The sequence below is a fragment of the Channa argus genome, chromosome 4, assembly GCF_033026475.1.
Source record: "Channa argus isolate prfri chromosome 4, Channa argus male v1.0, whole genome shotgun sequence".
Taxonomy (NCBI): Eukaryota; Metazoa; Chordata; class Actinopteri; order Anabantiformes; family Channidae; genus Channa; species Channa argus.
In genome coordinates this window covers 5,118,488-5,133,130 of record NC_090200.1, presented here as the reverse complement: position 1 = coordinate 5,133,130, position 14,643 = coordinate 5,118,488, and the positions used below count along the sequence as shown (strand labels likewise).

At 43.9% G+C, this 14,643-nt stretch overlaps 1 protein-coding gene across 2 annotated transcripts; it reads left to right on the top strand.

Moving 5' to 3' along the window:
- The first annotated feature begins 1,539 nt into the window (after window positions 1-1,539).
- On the top strand, window positions 1,540-12,280 carry lancl1 (LanC antibiotic synthetase component C-like 1 (bacterial)). 2 transcript variants are annotated; one of them, XM_067502327.1, is made up of 10 exons: window positions 1,540-1,603; window positions 7,346-7,485; window positions 7,577-7,694; window positions 7,977-8,187; window positions 8,392-8,539; window positions 8,791-8,937; window positions 9,017-9,199; window positions 9,357-9,533; window positions 10,481-10,553; window positions 11,829-12,280. In XM_067502327.1, exons 1-10 carry the CDS (start codon window positions 1,555-1,557, stop codon window positions 11,903-11,905), a joined length of 1,323 nt encoding a protein of 440 aa, XP_067358428.1. In that variant the 5' UTR covers window positions 1,540-1,554; the 3' UTR covers window positions 11,906-12,280. The 2 variants fall into 2 exon arrangements, with proteins under 2 accessions (XP_067358428.1, XP_067358429.1); XM_067502328.1 differs by lacking the exon at window positions 1,540-1,603 and adding an exon at window positions 6,949-7,061.
- The last annotated feature ends 2,363 nt before the right edge of the window (window positions 12,281-14,643 follow it).

Here is a 14,643-nt window from a genome sequence, read left to right as displayed (position 1 = left end):
AATGGGAATACTTTGATTTGAGGCCTCCAGGTGCATGCGAGAGGCCATAATATGCATAATTCTGGGTATATGCTTCTAATCTGGGGCTAGATGTTGTTTCTTATGTCTTTCTTGTAATTGGTCTGTATGTTCTTCTTCCCCGCTGAATAACAGTTTGTCTCTTTAAGGCGACTCCATCTGTCTACTCTGTTCTGATTGGTCAGCTTGCAGAGACCTGTCCACAGCCATGGTTTTCAAGTGAGAGCAGGGGGACACGTCTGTGCACATGGATGTCCATTAATGGACATTATGTTTGACTTTGGGCGGGTTTAGAAAACGGCTCCGGGAGCTTCAGCTTGTGTTTGTGTGTCATTTCTACATTTATTAATCTCACGTTCTTTTGAAGTTTGGCATCATTTGATGTGGACAGTCGTCCTCACAACGGTAAAGTTACAACTAAAACTACAACAAATCTTACAATACCCCCTTTAAGTTAACACTTCCTGTCTCTTTCATAAGGCCTTCATGCAAGTCTGCGCACTAAAACACACTACTACTCACAGCTTTTAACATCATCCACTCTTGCTTTTGCTACCTCGGTTTGCCCTGCAAGCTCATGTGTTGTCAAACTATCTCACTGTGTATCAGCTTTTATCTTTCCAGCTCTGAACTCCAACAGGTCGCCTTCAAACCAGGACATGTGGTGCCAATTCAGTTCTCCCCCTGTTTGTTTTACTTTTGTCCCTTCACATCCTTGCTTGATTTCTTGATTTTATTCCTTTCTCTTCTCACCTCCACTTGGATAATGAACTGGCTTTTGTGTGTATGTTTGTGTGTTTGGAGGGGTGGGGGTGAGGGTTGCCGCAGTGGGAGGTCTCCAAACCTAGCAGAATCTTAATTCCAACCCCTTTCTGAGCTCTGCTGAAACCCTTTTATCCGCGATGCCGCCACGTCATCGACCTTCCCGGTCGCCGAGTGAGCGAGGAAAAAAATGGAGGACAGGTGGAGAGGTGGTGGTAGGATAGGTGTGAGTGGGGAGGGATGTGGGGGAGTGGGGGGTTCTCATGGCTCTGCACAATCATTGCGGTGCCTGATTTTAATGAGGAGCCTGTTTATTAAGTCCACTCAGGGAGACTGTGCGAGTGCTTAGCATTTGCTCTCTAATTAGGAAAGCTAAACAGTCCCTGTTGCTGAGGATCAACCATTAGGAGGAAGAGGAGGCACTGAGTGCAGCTGTGCTCGGGGTGCAGATTGCCGGGCAAATGCTGAAGGGGGGAAGGAGAACAAACAATCAAATGTACAGTTAGTTATTGTCATTGCAAACAAAAGCCTCCTTTTTTTTTTTTTTTTTTGGTGGGGAACAATTGATTTCTACAGACAGCAAAGATGAAGAAACCAATCAGAGCACCAGCAGGTACTACAGCATGTGAGCATCAAGTCATCAAGTGAGAGAAAGCCATTGCAATGAGTCCACCTGGTGGTCTTTGACAGGACTACAGCAACATGTCCCTTCATTTCCCCACTTTGTCTAAACCGCAGCCAAAATTGCAAGAACCACTTCATTATCTTCATTACATGCAATTTTCCAAACGGTGGGTTGACGACCGTCAGCATCCGTCTAGTGGTAGGTGGTCCACCTTTGCTAAGTGTGTGTAGGCGGAGATCATGTTTCCCAGGCCTCTGTGTGTGTGTGTGTGTGTGTGTGTGTGTGTGTGAGCACAGGCAGAGCCATGATGAGGGTGTTGACAGGGAAAACAACACCGTTCTGCCAAGGCTCCTTTTATCCACGCAGTAAACGTCTCCCTGATTACCCTGTTCCCCGTCTCACAGATTGCCGTTAAAGTGCACGGAGAGACGAGCGCTCTTTAGATTAAGACCCTGATCAAATTTTCATAACTCAATTTCATGGAGAGGGGGGGGGCTATGTGGGAGGACGGGCAAAAACTGGGGAGAGAGACGTGTAAAAGTGTGTGCGTGGTGACGATGTTCATCTTCTTTTGTCTGCGTCGGTTTCACGGTGAGGAACATTCACAGCTTTCAAATATGAATTTGATGGAGTCAAAGCTGATTATTGTATTTGTCTTGTCATTAAAAGTTGAAACAACCATGGCTGCTTGTGTGATCATCTTACAACTCTGTACAACTTTCCACAGAGATTTTATCAAGATTCCTTTTTCTAAGAATCGTTAGTCATAATAAAACAGAAACTCTTTGCGCGCGAGCTTTTTACAACACGTTCCTTTTTTTCCAGCCTTAGATTTGCAGCGTGTAATGGAGCGCATTGTGCTAAATACCACAATCTTGTGCTTGTGGCGTAGTCTAGCAGTGGAAATAGCACTCTGGCACTCGGGCTTTTCCAGAGCTTTCAGCCCAAATTCATGACCATTATCAGCAGTATCCCTAAGTGCGGATGATGGTCCTCATGACCAAAATATCTCAACACCATAGTCATGTGGCAACACAGTCACATGCTCCATAACACTGCTGCTGAATGCCCTGACATGAGCTTAAAGCTCAAGTGAATGTGTGTGTGTGTTGGGGGGTGTTTTCCCTAAATGTAACTTATAGTTCTGATTGCAATGATAACACAACTCGTGACTTTGTACTGGTGTATTTATGGACTGTTTTGCAAAGTCTGGACTTATGGCTTATAAAATGTCCCTCTAAATAAAGGCCCTGCTTGATTATGTAATACATAAACCTATAATCTCTTAACTATCACTTTTTGGCGTCGTGATTTTTTTTGCACTGCTGCTTTGCGTCGTTTGTTATTTTCGATGGAGCAGCTATTGAATTTCAGTGAGAACTGACAATAAAGTTTGCCATTGCATCGTATCGTATCGTATTTATCGCATCACAGCGTATGGTATTGTATTGTAAAGTCCGTGCCACAATACAGGCCGACATATGAATTTTTAACTCAAACTAACCTGCAGCTGAGTGTGACACTAATTACTTGCAGTGCTGCATTGCCATGACGACTGAATCCCTGTACCGTTACCCATTTTACAGTCAACATCTGTATTTCTTTCACCCGTGTTCTATCGTCCGTTTACGGCCAAATTCAGATAAATTCACATTTATAGCCGTATTTGTCGCGGAGCTACTCCGGCTGCTTGTCATGTACTGGATGAGTTGAGAAGGTTTAGTGCCACCGGTGTAACTAATGTACACTGCTCATGTCTCTTTCCTCTGACAGCAATATTACAGTGAGCACGGTATCACCCTCCCTCTCTGCTGTGTGCCTCCCTTATCTTCTTCTTCTTTCTCCTCGATTACTTTCACTCATCCTCTATCTTTTCGCTCCTTGTTTCAGTCGTCTCTCCTCTCTGTCTGCTCTGTATTAAATGCATCACGTTGTATCTGTCTGTGTGTCTGTCACCCCTCTCTTTTTCCTCAACCCCCCCCCACCCACCCCTTTCCTAGACAGTTGACTGGTATAGTGACACCAGACTGTGTGTATTTTTAGCGCTGCCACAGATGGGACCATGGCAGCATGTCACAGACCAGAATGTTCTTTATCTCAGTTGTCAGGCCGTTCCCTAGGACCAAAATGGATCCTGTCCACTTGGGAGGAAGGTGGGAAAAGGGGGGGGGGGGGGGGGTGCTTTGGCTCCTCCTTGAAATTGAGCCTTTAATTGTGGCTTTTGGAGCAAATTAACTTCTCCTTTATGATGGAGCAAATGGAATATATACTGCTCCAAAAGTGGCTGAAGCTTGCTGTGTCAGCTTTACCCAAACCTGTGATCAGGTGGAGCCCATATGCCTCCACAGAAAAACAGGCTCACTTAATGGACCAAGCACAGCAGATATCAGTACGTATTACCAGACAAGTCAAACAAATGTTCCCATTTTGTACCAGCCAGTGGCTCTTCAACGCAGGCCACCATTAAAACAAACCCTGGTGAGATACTGTATAGGGTTTTTATATCATTCATTTAGAAGAAGTAGAATATGCTGTGGTCTATAACTCGGACGGTCACGTTGTCAGCTTTGTGCATCACAGTGTGGAGTCTCTGAGACACTTTCTAGCAGCAGGCTGCTTGTCCACATGAATATAAAGGAGACGTGGGAGACTGGGTGCTGACAGACAGGACGGCGAGGGAGTGACAGAGGAAGGTGATGGGTGGAGATGATCCGAAGTTCAGTTTGTCAGGCTGTCAGCCTGGGTTCAGGTGACTATTCAACAGGTGTGTGTGAAGTTTTTTAAGAGCTTCTCAACATCTCCATTACCTTGACAAGTGTTAGGTTTCAGTTAAAGCTGCAAAAAGACCATAAATACATCACGCATTTTGTAGAAGGTTGTGTCCAGCAGCAGCAGGTCTGGATGTCTGACTGTCATGAATGTGGCTCATCAATTCGCTTCTAGCCAGATAAAAATATCTCAGCGACTGAAACGACCTGAAGCTTTGTAGGGATATTAGTGTTAATCAGAGGTTGTATGGTTCCAGCTTTGACCTGTGACCTCCTGACCTTTTGTACAACCCAGTTTACACCCCAGAGTAATAGGATAGAAGCATATCAAACAGAGATGAGAAATATTGGTTCATCAATTCATTTGGAGAATGAATTTTTTATAATATTTGTGAACAATGGAAAAAGAAACTATACAGAATATTGGAAGTCATATCCTTTAAAGGCCAGGCTCACAACAACTATGTAAGTTTTCTACTAAGGGAAACAAAATTGAAAACGCAAGACTGTGCAATCTGCAAACCTGGTCTCAGCTTGGTTATTGTTCTGCACTAGAAAAAACCCATGATCAATATTACCTTTAATTAATATTTTTCCCCCACGAAGCGGCTTCTCCCACAGGCACTGGGGGAACCAGACTCAGCTCAATAATGTGTCTTTCAATGAGGAGCTCTAATCAAGTCCGAAGGTCTCCTTCTGAGTCTTGTCACATTCTGAGCCTCATTTCCATTCCTCGTCCCTCAAGGCAAGGTAAAACAGTCCCGGGGTATATGAGCACACGCTCTATACTGTGCACCACATGACCAGACTTCACCTGCAGCCCAGTCAATTGATATGGAAATGATGGGCAGCCAAGTAAATGAAGGGAAAAGGAGCACACACACACACACACCCACATAGAGAAAGCAGAGAGGTAATCACAAAAACAAAAAGTGTTGACAGTGATGACTGTAGCGGATCTGGTGCTTTGGTTAATCTAATTGTCAGCTTAATTTGCAATTTTTAAAGACAAGGTTGCACAAGTCCTCACGATGGGGAAATAAACACAATCCTCACACACACACACACACACACACACACACACACACACACACACACAATGAGTGTTAAAAATAACTCCACAGCTCAAGGCTTGACCTGCTTGGACGTTATCATCAAAGCATTAGCAGTAAGCAAAGCGCTATTGTCAAGAATCGTATTGAAATGAAGCTGGTACACGACAGATGATTAATGTTGTCTCTCACATGTTCATCCCTTAATTCACAAAGAATCACAAAAAAAGGAAACACAGAAACGAGAGGATGGGATGGTGTTTGAGGCATGTTAACAGGAAGAGAACACAAATCAAAGCCTTTGACAGGCTGGGTCTCATTGCACTCTCTCTTTTTAACTGTGCAACATCTTCATGCTGCTGCAACAACAGCTGTGTGGCACGTATAGGGCAGAACATTCAAAGCGGCGGCTGCAGGCCTGGTGCAGCTTCCATCTCTGCAATAAGTGAAAATGTGGAGCAGCAGCAATGCGACTCAGCAGTGTGCCAATCAATACCAGCCTCTCTCTGTGACTACAATAATTATCATCACCATCCACAGGAATGACATGTTATTTGAGCTCCGCAGAAGGTCAAGAGCAGATTGGTGGCATATGATGTTTCCATGGAAGCAGTGTGTGTGTGTGTGTGTGTGTGGGTGTGTGTGTGTGTAAACTGTGCATCACCCTGGGATCGTGAATTATTCCTGTTTGTTTTGCAAATTATTAGCAGCGTCAGTGTGGCGTCGTCGTTGGAGAACTGTTAAAGAAGTGAGACGGAGAAAGGTGGCGGTGAAGTACATCTGTGTCTGAGATTAGATACAAAGTCATTCAGAGCTCCAACTGCTGCACTACTGTTTTTATTTTTTATTTTTCAAAAATTCGTTCTTTAACTGTGCCATCTAAATACATGACAGAATAACATGAGAGGATTATTATTATTTTTTTTAAATCTAGTGAAACATCAAAGTTCCAAAGATCCTGGAAACATGCAGACAGAGGTTTTTAACATTTGAAAGCTTAGCCTTTAAGCGTTAAGGCTCACAACAGCAACGAGATGGACTCCAGCTGCAGAAAATGTCAGAAAAGAAGCAGATTATTTACGATCCCTTTCATCCCTAAATCATTTTTGTGGTTTGAGATAGAAAACCGTTGTTTCATTGAGATTATATGAATTAATTCTTGTGCTACAGTACTTCTAAAACTTTATAGTAAAAGAGAACTTAGCTTTCCAAAATGTCAGCAAATAGGCTGTAAAGCGAGGTTCATAGCCAATCCGGCATATTTACTCTTGCTAAATGTAAACATATAGGATAGGATAGGCAGGATAGGATAGGAAACGAAGACAAGTTGAAGCCCACATTGCAGCTTTCTGTATCTATGGTAACACAACACTTCCTGTATTCACGGGGGAACACTTTTTAGCGTAATGATTTATAAAAAGATCTGGAGATCTGTAACTCGTAATTACGAGATAAGAACTTTCATTTCTTTTTTTCTTCTTATGCCTTTACATACATTTACATTTAGTCATTTAGCAGACGCTTTTATCCAAAGCGACTTACAAGGTAACCAAGAATCTAAGTCAAGGGGAAGTTGGGAACACTAGGTGTGGAAGATATTTAGCTATTTATTTATTTATGTGTTTATTTATGTATATTGATCAAACTAAATAAATTAGTATCATGATCATCATCATCATTATTATTTATTTTATGGTTTAATGGTTTACGCGTTTTCTGTTTGATGTAGTACTGTTTCCGCAGCAGGGGGCGGTAGCGCGCTAGCTGACGCTAAAATTCCGTCCAGAAAACCGGAGGCGAAGAAGAAACCACAACAACAGTGCAGGACTTGCAGAGGTGCCTCTTCATATGGATTTTCACCATTTTTGCAAACGTTTTCGACTTTGCACTTATACTGCGACGTTATAATGTGTTTATCGCACACATTCACGACATAATTCCCGACCGCTCGTCAGGCGTTAGCCGTAGCGGTGAAGCTAAGCTAGCTAGAACTGTCATTTAAGCTTTAAGTGTGTGTGTGGGTGTGTAGCCCTGCAGCACAGGCTTGCTGAGCTGCGGGGCGTTTAATTTTATTTTATATAAGATCGATACTTCATTATTTTTGCTTTATATCTTTGCAGATCGGACCCAGGTATCGAACACAAACCTGCGCAGCAGCAACACGCCTGTGAAAATGGACACGAGAGCCTTGAGGAATCCGTATCCCGACTATGATGGGAGCCCAGCGTCCACGCAGACGTTGTTTGACCCCCAAGGGAAGGTGATGCGTGGAGATTGTGCGGTGACGCTGTTGCACGTGTGTGTGTGTTTTCCATGTGACCTTCATTAGTGTGGTTTTTCTTTATCCGCAGCTCACGTCGGAGTTTACGCATCGGCTGAGCACCAAGGTCAGGGAGCTTTTAGCTGTCATGGAAAATGGGCTGAGGTCTGCTGATCCACGAGACTGCACCACCTACACTGGCTGGGCAGGTGATGACACCTTTTCACATGTGGTTATACAAGTAAGAAGTTGCATTGATGTGACTGGATGGTGACTTAATGTCAAGATGTTTTATCAATCCACTGCCCAAAAAAAACAAATAGAAAAAGAATAGATAAAAAAAAAACTGTCTGCATTTTTGGAGCTTGAACTGAATTATTTTAAAACAATTGATCGATCGAGCATTTAAGTTTAGTCGATACTTATTCTGTGTTGCAGATGTTCTGTGATTAGTTCGTTCTGAAGGTTCCCACACATATGTTTGTCCACAGGCATTGCTCTGCTATATCTTCACCTCCACGATGTGTTTAGGGACGACTCCTTCCTTCAGAAAGCACTAGAGTACGCCAGCCGCAGTCTGAAGTGTTTGACCCGACGCCACGACGTCACCTTTCTGTGTGGGGATGTGGGGCCGTTGGCCGTGGCCGCCGTGGTCTATCATCGCCTACGGAGTGGACAAGAGTCTGACGAGTGCATCAACAGGTCCGTTTGATAAGTTGTTATTATTATTAACATGTGATTTTTCCTACTTTAATCGCACTCATGACAAATGATCTCTCATTGGTCAGATTTTTTACTGTACCTCTGACAACTGTATTAGAGGAAGCAGTTAATTTAAATTTAGCGAGAAACAAGAAAAGTTTATCCGGACTCCTGAATGTTGTCTTTCCCGTGTTTCTCTTTCAGATTGCTGCAGCACCATAACACTGTGGTGAAAGGTTCAGGCGGGCTGCCAGATGAGCTGCTTTATGGGCGGACGGGCTACCTCTACTCCCTCATCTTCATCAATCAGCATTTGGGGCAAGACAGGATCCCACTGTCGTACATCCAACAGGTTAACTGGATGTGGTTTGTGTTCTCCTGAATGTTTAGCTATTACCCTCCTCCTTTGTGTTACATACACTTACAGGAAACTTTTTTTAGCATTAAAAAAAAAAAACAGAGGAAATTAAGCAGAATAAACAAAAATAATTGTGCTTATCACTTGTTATCTTGCTTCCTTAACTCATAGGTCACTTCCTTTGTGTCAATTGTACAGATTACTGTTACTGTTTGTGAGCCGGGATGTGTTGTCTCCTCCCTCAGATCAGTGAGGCTGTGCTGGCGTCAGGCGAGCACCTCAGCAGAAAATTCCGGATCCAGAACCAGAGCCCCCTAATGTACGAGTGGTACCAGGAGCAGTATGTCGGTGCTGCCCACGGCCTGGCTGGCATCTATTACTTCCTCATGCAGGTACAACTGGCCTCTGGCTATGTTTGTAATAACTGGTCTGGATGTAATACACTAGTTAATGCATTGGGAATCATCACAGCCAGGCTTCGTCTCTGTGGAGGAGCACGTACACAGGCTGGTGAAGTCCAGCGTCGACCACGTTTGCAGTCTTAAGTTCCCCTCGGGAAACTACCCACCCTGCGTAGGAGATGATCGAGACCTGCTGGTGCACTGGTGCCATGGATCTCCAGGGGTAATCTACATGCTCCTGCAGGCCCACAAGGTAAAGGAGTTGCTGTCTTACTGAGCCACAGTGCCATCTTGTGGTGACATTTAGACATTAGTCATGAATTTAGCAATTGCCAACAACAGGTAAAAAGCACATTATAAAGGAAAGAAAATTCTGGACAAACAGAAATCTTCTTCATCCTTTGCTCCAGGTCTTCCGTGCTCCTCAGTACCTGCAGGACGCCCTGCAGTGTGGAGAGGTGGTGTGGCGGTGGGGTTTGCTGAAAAAGGGCTACGGGCTGTGTCACGGCGCCGCAGGAAATGCCTACGCCTTCCTGGCCCTTTACCGACAAACCCACGACCCCAAGCACCTTTACAGAGCCTGCATGGTGAGAGCAACAAAAGAGGCTTCATATTAATTCATTATTAATATTAATAATCCGTGGCGACCATTCACACAGCAGAGTAGCCACTTGACTGATCAAACAGGTGGGAATTTGAATTGCGGCGCTTTTGCATTGCATTCATCTTAATTAGTGTCCGAATATTTGATTAACACCTCTGCAGTTTGACAGAGAGACGTTATGATCAGGAGGCAGAAGTGGAGAATTATTTATTCCCGACGTTTCATTAAGCTGGAATTATATAAAGCAGTATTCTACACTGACCTGCAAAATGTGTCAACTGGTCAAAGCATTCGACTGCTTCTTCAACCATTACACAAATCTTATGAAAGCTAATATGCTTATACTGTTTATATGTCTGTACAGTGTAACAGTGTGTAGTGCAGCCATCACTCGCACAAGAGGTCATTTTATAATACGTTCTTTGAGGCTTTGCAGTGTGTCTGTCCTTGGCTTTTCTCGAACTTCGATGTAAGATGTGAAAGTCAGAATGAATAGCACGCTTGGCCGCTCGCCAGCCTAAAAATCAAAACTTATTCCAGAAACCGGGGGGGCATGTGAGAGGCAGGGCCCGCTATGCTTATTGACAATTGGTCAGTTAGCTGTCGGTGCGTGTTGGTGTCAAATCGGCTGTTTTTGGATTTACTCCAGGTGGCACGAGTCCCACGTGTCCTTTCATTAATATGAATCTATTCATAGAGGATGGAAATAGGCTCTTCGGATGTCACATGCTCCCAGTGCAGCAGTGACACCATGGTCATAATCTGATACCTCGACAGATGCTATAATTTCACTGACTGGAGCACAATTTGTAGAACGTGTTGACATTGCTCGCTAATCTCCTGGGGCGGTTTCGGCTGCAGCGCACTGTTGTGATTGAACAGGAATGTCACCGAGAAACTGACCGTCTATCTTTCTCCTTGTCTTTCCAGTTTGCAGACTGGTGTATGAACTATGGCAAACACGGGTGCCGAACGCCAGATACTCCCTTCTCACTTTTTGAAGGTAACGTAATTTGTCCCACTCACCAGACACTTAGCTTCTTGTGTTTTCATTTCACTGTGACCATAGATGGATGCAAGGTCATCTGAAGTTACTGTTCATATGTTATATTTGAAAGACTCAAAATAACCACAATGAGATGCACAACAACTACAAAAAGATGCCTGACGACGCGCTGTACGTCATCGTGACATGTGAGACTTTCATACTTGCCGCGTTACGTCAACGTTTTCGCAAACTCTGCACCAGCAATTCATGAGGCAGCTACTGTGGATCACAAACTGGCTGCTATGGGATAAAAGGGGTCAGATGTAGGTGGGACCACACCTGTGCAGTGATGAAGCTTGGTGTCATTGTGAGTCCCATTTAGTTGGCCTGACAGTTTGGGTAAATCTGATTGGGTAGTAGCAGCCTTAACGAAAGAGAAACCAAAGAACGAGAACTACACTTTACTATAATATCATACACACGTTACATTTGTTGTTATCTGTGCAGTAAAGATGTCAAATGGCTTTAGTTTTTGACGGAATATTCTAGGGCAGCAGTCCTCAAGTAAAAATCCATGAGGTCCCGTCTTTTTGTCATCCTCCTCACTCAAGGTCCAGACCGGTATCAATCAAAACCATCAAAATCCAAATTTTTTTGAGTTGATCAACCTAATATTTACACATAAACATAAAGTATCAAATATTACAGCCTAAGCTGGACAGTGATTGACAGTGATCTCTGTTGGCTTTGCAAAAATGGGAGAACTGCTGGACTGCTCTCATGATTGATCGGATAAGAAGCAGCTAACGAGGACCCACACGTCTCTGCCAAGTTGGCTACGTCGCGCCTGTTAAAATCTCATCCAGACGTTATCATTTTATACATATGGCCTGGATAGAAGCATTGTTGCACCCGGATTGTTTAGAATTGTAAACTGAGTATATCATATTGTACATTGTACCATCTGGAATGTGCATCGCTTTAACCAAACTAGGTATCACAGAAAGTAAAGGTGGTAAAATGACTTTAGAGCCTCGAAACAAGTAGAACAATCATACGTGAAAACTAAAAATGTTTTTGTTGTGTTATGTTTCATTGTCCATTGCTTGTGGACACTAAGTTTGTATTCTGCAGTATTAGCCATCAATCTGTATGTCAGCTGTATTAGAGTATTTATGGTAATAACTTTACAGAGACATCAAGATGCAGCCTCTGTTATTGCTGCATCAGTTGCATCTATGTAATATTGTCCGCTCTGGTAGTCGTTGACGTGTCACTTCCTGTTTGCAGGCATGGCAGGTACCATCTACTTTCTGGCCGACCTCCTTCAGCCGATGAAGGCGAGGTTCCCGGCCTTCGAGGTTTAAAAGTTTCACCACGGCTGTTCGGTCCCACCCACGCTGCGAAAACCACGACAAGAAGAAGACCCATTCTTCAGCGCTCCTAATGCACAGAAACCCTGCGTTTACCTCGATGAAATAATCGTCTCCTGGGACGCGCCGTACGGAGTCTTCACGGTTGACTCCTGCTTCGCACATTGTGCCATGGCTTTTCCTGCTGTGCTCCACGGGCAACTGAACATGTTATTAACAGGATAAAACGGGAAGATGTGTAAAGGGTGAGACCTCCTCCAGCTGGTCGCTCAAGTTTTGTGTATAATCCCAAGTCCTGCTTTTGCTTGCTTTGTGATTGATGCACTTAAGGTTTCCGAAAATATAAAATGAAATTCTGGGAAAACTAAACGGTGTTCTGTTGATATTTCCATTGCTTATAGTGCATGAACGACATGCTTTGTGTAGAAACAGAGGAGCCACAAGAGGGCAACGTGGGGACACGCGTGAACCTGTCCTCGGCATGACAAATCCCACCGAATGCCATTCACCGTGACAGTTGGTTGCATTGTAAATCGCTCAAATTTTAGGATAATCAGGTCAAAGTTTTGCATATGACTTCTTCATGCAGGACGTTGTCTTGGTAAACCATGTGAAAACACAAGGGCACAGGAGACAGACACTTTTGACACGTTTCAGCGATAATACTGAAGCTGACAAATGAAGACACTGGTAAAATGTGTAAAATCCTCCGTCCCTTACTCCTTTGTCTCTTGGCTCAGCTGGTCCAGTCTCTATACCGTATAAGGCTCGTGTCAGCCCCCCTTGGAAACCGAGTGGCGACACAATGCCGTCGCTCTTTTTTTAAGCCGCCTGGCTGTGCTTCTTTATGACCTGCCTAGCTTGGGGGTTTTGGAGAGCTGAAGAGGAGGGTTGGTGGTCACTGCACCAGAAAGTTTCGAGAAGCGGTAGTGCTCGTTTTCTTCTCCTCCCCCACCCAAGCAGAGTTGGCCCACTCGGGGGCTGGGGAGGTTGGGGGGGAAACCCAACACCTCCGGCAGCAGTGGGAGTAAAAATAGTGCTCATCTGTCCATGGGTGCGGCCTCTCAGACATGTCTTTCCCTTTGGTTCGCTCGTTCCTACAAATGTCTTGCGGCTTCTTTCCTTGTGACGTTGCCGAGTGCAGCGCTCTGGATCACAAAGCCGATGACAAGTTCGACTGACTGTTCGCAGTCTGGCAACATAAACACACTAGCAATGGTGATTCATCTACTCTCATGTCTGTGCAGATGCACTTGCATTGTTCTCGGCTGCCCGTCTGTCCCTCTTGAGAAATTTGGAAGGAAAGAAATGAAGCAGAGCCAGAAAATATGTTAAAGCATTTTTGATTTATTGTCTGATGCTTTTTATTTAGCCGAAGGCTCATTAAAGACACTGGAAATCCACTTATTATTGCTCAAAATACATTCAGGGAACTTGGGAACCTGAAGGGCGACTTCGCTGATTTTAATTTTGCTTCCTATGGATGTTGCTATGGTAAGTATTCCTGATGTATCATTCCCGATGATGTCAGACCTCCTCCAGATGATGTCACTTGGAGTCATGTTTCAGCCAGAAGCAGAGAGAGTTAATAAAATGTATTAAAGGCAGATGGATTATCATCACATAGTTATAGGTTGTGATCGAAATCCCGGCTGATGGATAATAATAATAATAATAATAATAATAATTCATTTTATTTATAAAGCACACAAGACAAGGGGGCCTGGTTGCTCATGGTACAGCATTGGGTTGGGATGCAGAAGGCTGCGGGTTCAAATCCCACCCCACCAGGGGTCCCGAGCCCAGGTAGCAATGGGAGAAATGGGAACTCATGCCAAATCAACGTGCGGAACATGTTTCGCTGTGACGACAGCTACAGGGACAAGCCGAAGGCCCCTTGAGTGACCTCCATCCCAAGACCAAACTATTTTTAATCAATGGCCCTGGAGAACACAGCACCTTACTTGAGCCAAAAACATGCAGCAGCTTGCGGCAAGCAATGGGTTGTACTTTAATGTGTGCGATAGATGGTAAGGGTCCAACATAATTCACTCATTCCTAATACATTTTTGTTTAGCTTTGAATCAGCCTAGTAAATAACACGGCACTCGGAGGGTTGTGTGGGACCAGCAGTGGAAAAAAATGCAAATGCACATAAACTATAATATTTCCCTTGAGGCCCAAATGTAGGACCCACTTACCACACCAGCTTTTTCTGCCATCTCCTTGTCGCTCTGGCCTATTTCAGGATAATAAAAAAAAAACCGTCGCCGAATCCGTCCTTTTGATTACTGTAGCAAATGTTGCTTTTCTCATGTGCAGCTGCTGCGTTAACAAGCGCTCCTTGTGGCGCTACCATCAGCACCTTGGAGAGCTCTGTGGAGGTGCAAATGTTTGTGAAGCATATGAAGCAGCTTTGCTCTCAGCTCCTTTAAATCTCCATAGATGATACAGTGGAATCTTTACTTCCAGAAAACTCAGCCTATGAATCTTTTCATAACTTGTGTTGCACATTATTGTCTTTTTTATTTTTTTTTTTTGTGCACATCTAGGTCCTTGTGTTCACTTTATATCAAGTGGAAACACAACCAAGCTGTTCAATAAAGTTTTTAAAAATCATAACCTTTTTAATGTTGCAAATATTCTGCTGCATTTTGTCTGGTTTGAATGAGGGTTTTTTTAAATAATACCGTAAAACATCCAATTATTAAGTTAGGTTTGTAAAATATCCA

Excerpts from the sequence above, each read along its gene's own strand:
- lancl1 (XM_067502327.1), top strand. The coding sequence starts at position 1,555 with ATGCAATTTTCCAAACGGTGGGTTGACGACCGTCAGCATCCGTCTAGT. Across the intron at positions 8,938-9,016 it reads TCTATTACTTCCTCATGCAG|CCAGGCTTCGTCTCTGTGGA; the intron begins GTACAACTGGCC and ends GAATCATCACAG. Across the intron at positions 9,534-10,480 it reads ACCTTTACAGAGCCTGCATG|TTTGCAGACTGGTGTATGAA; the intron begins GTGAGAGCAACA and ends TTGTCTTTCCAG.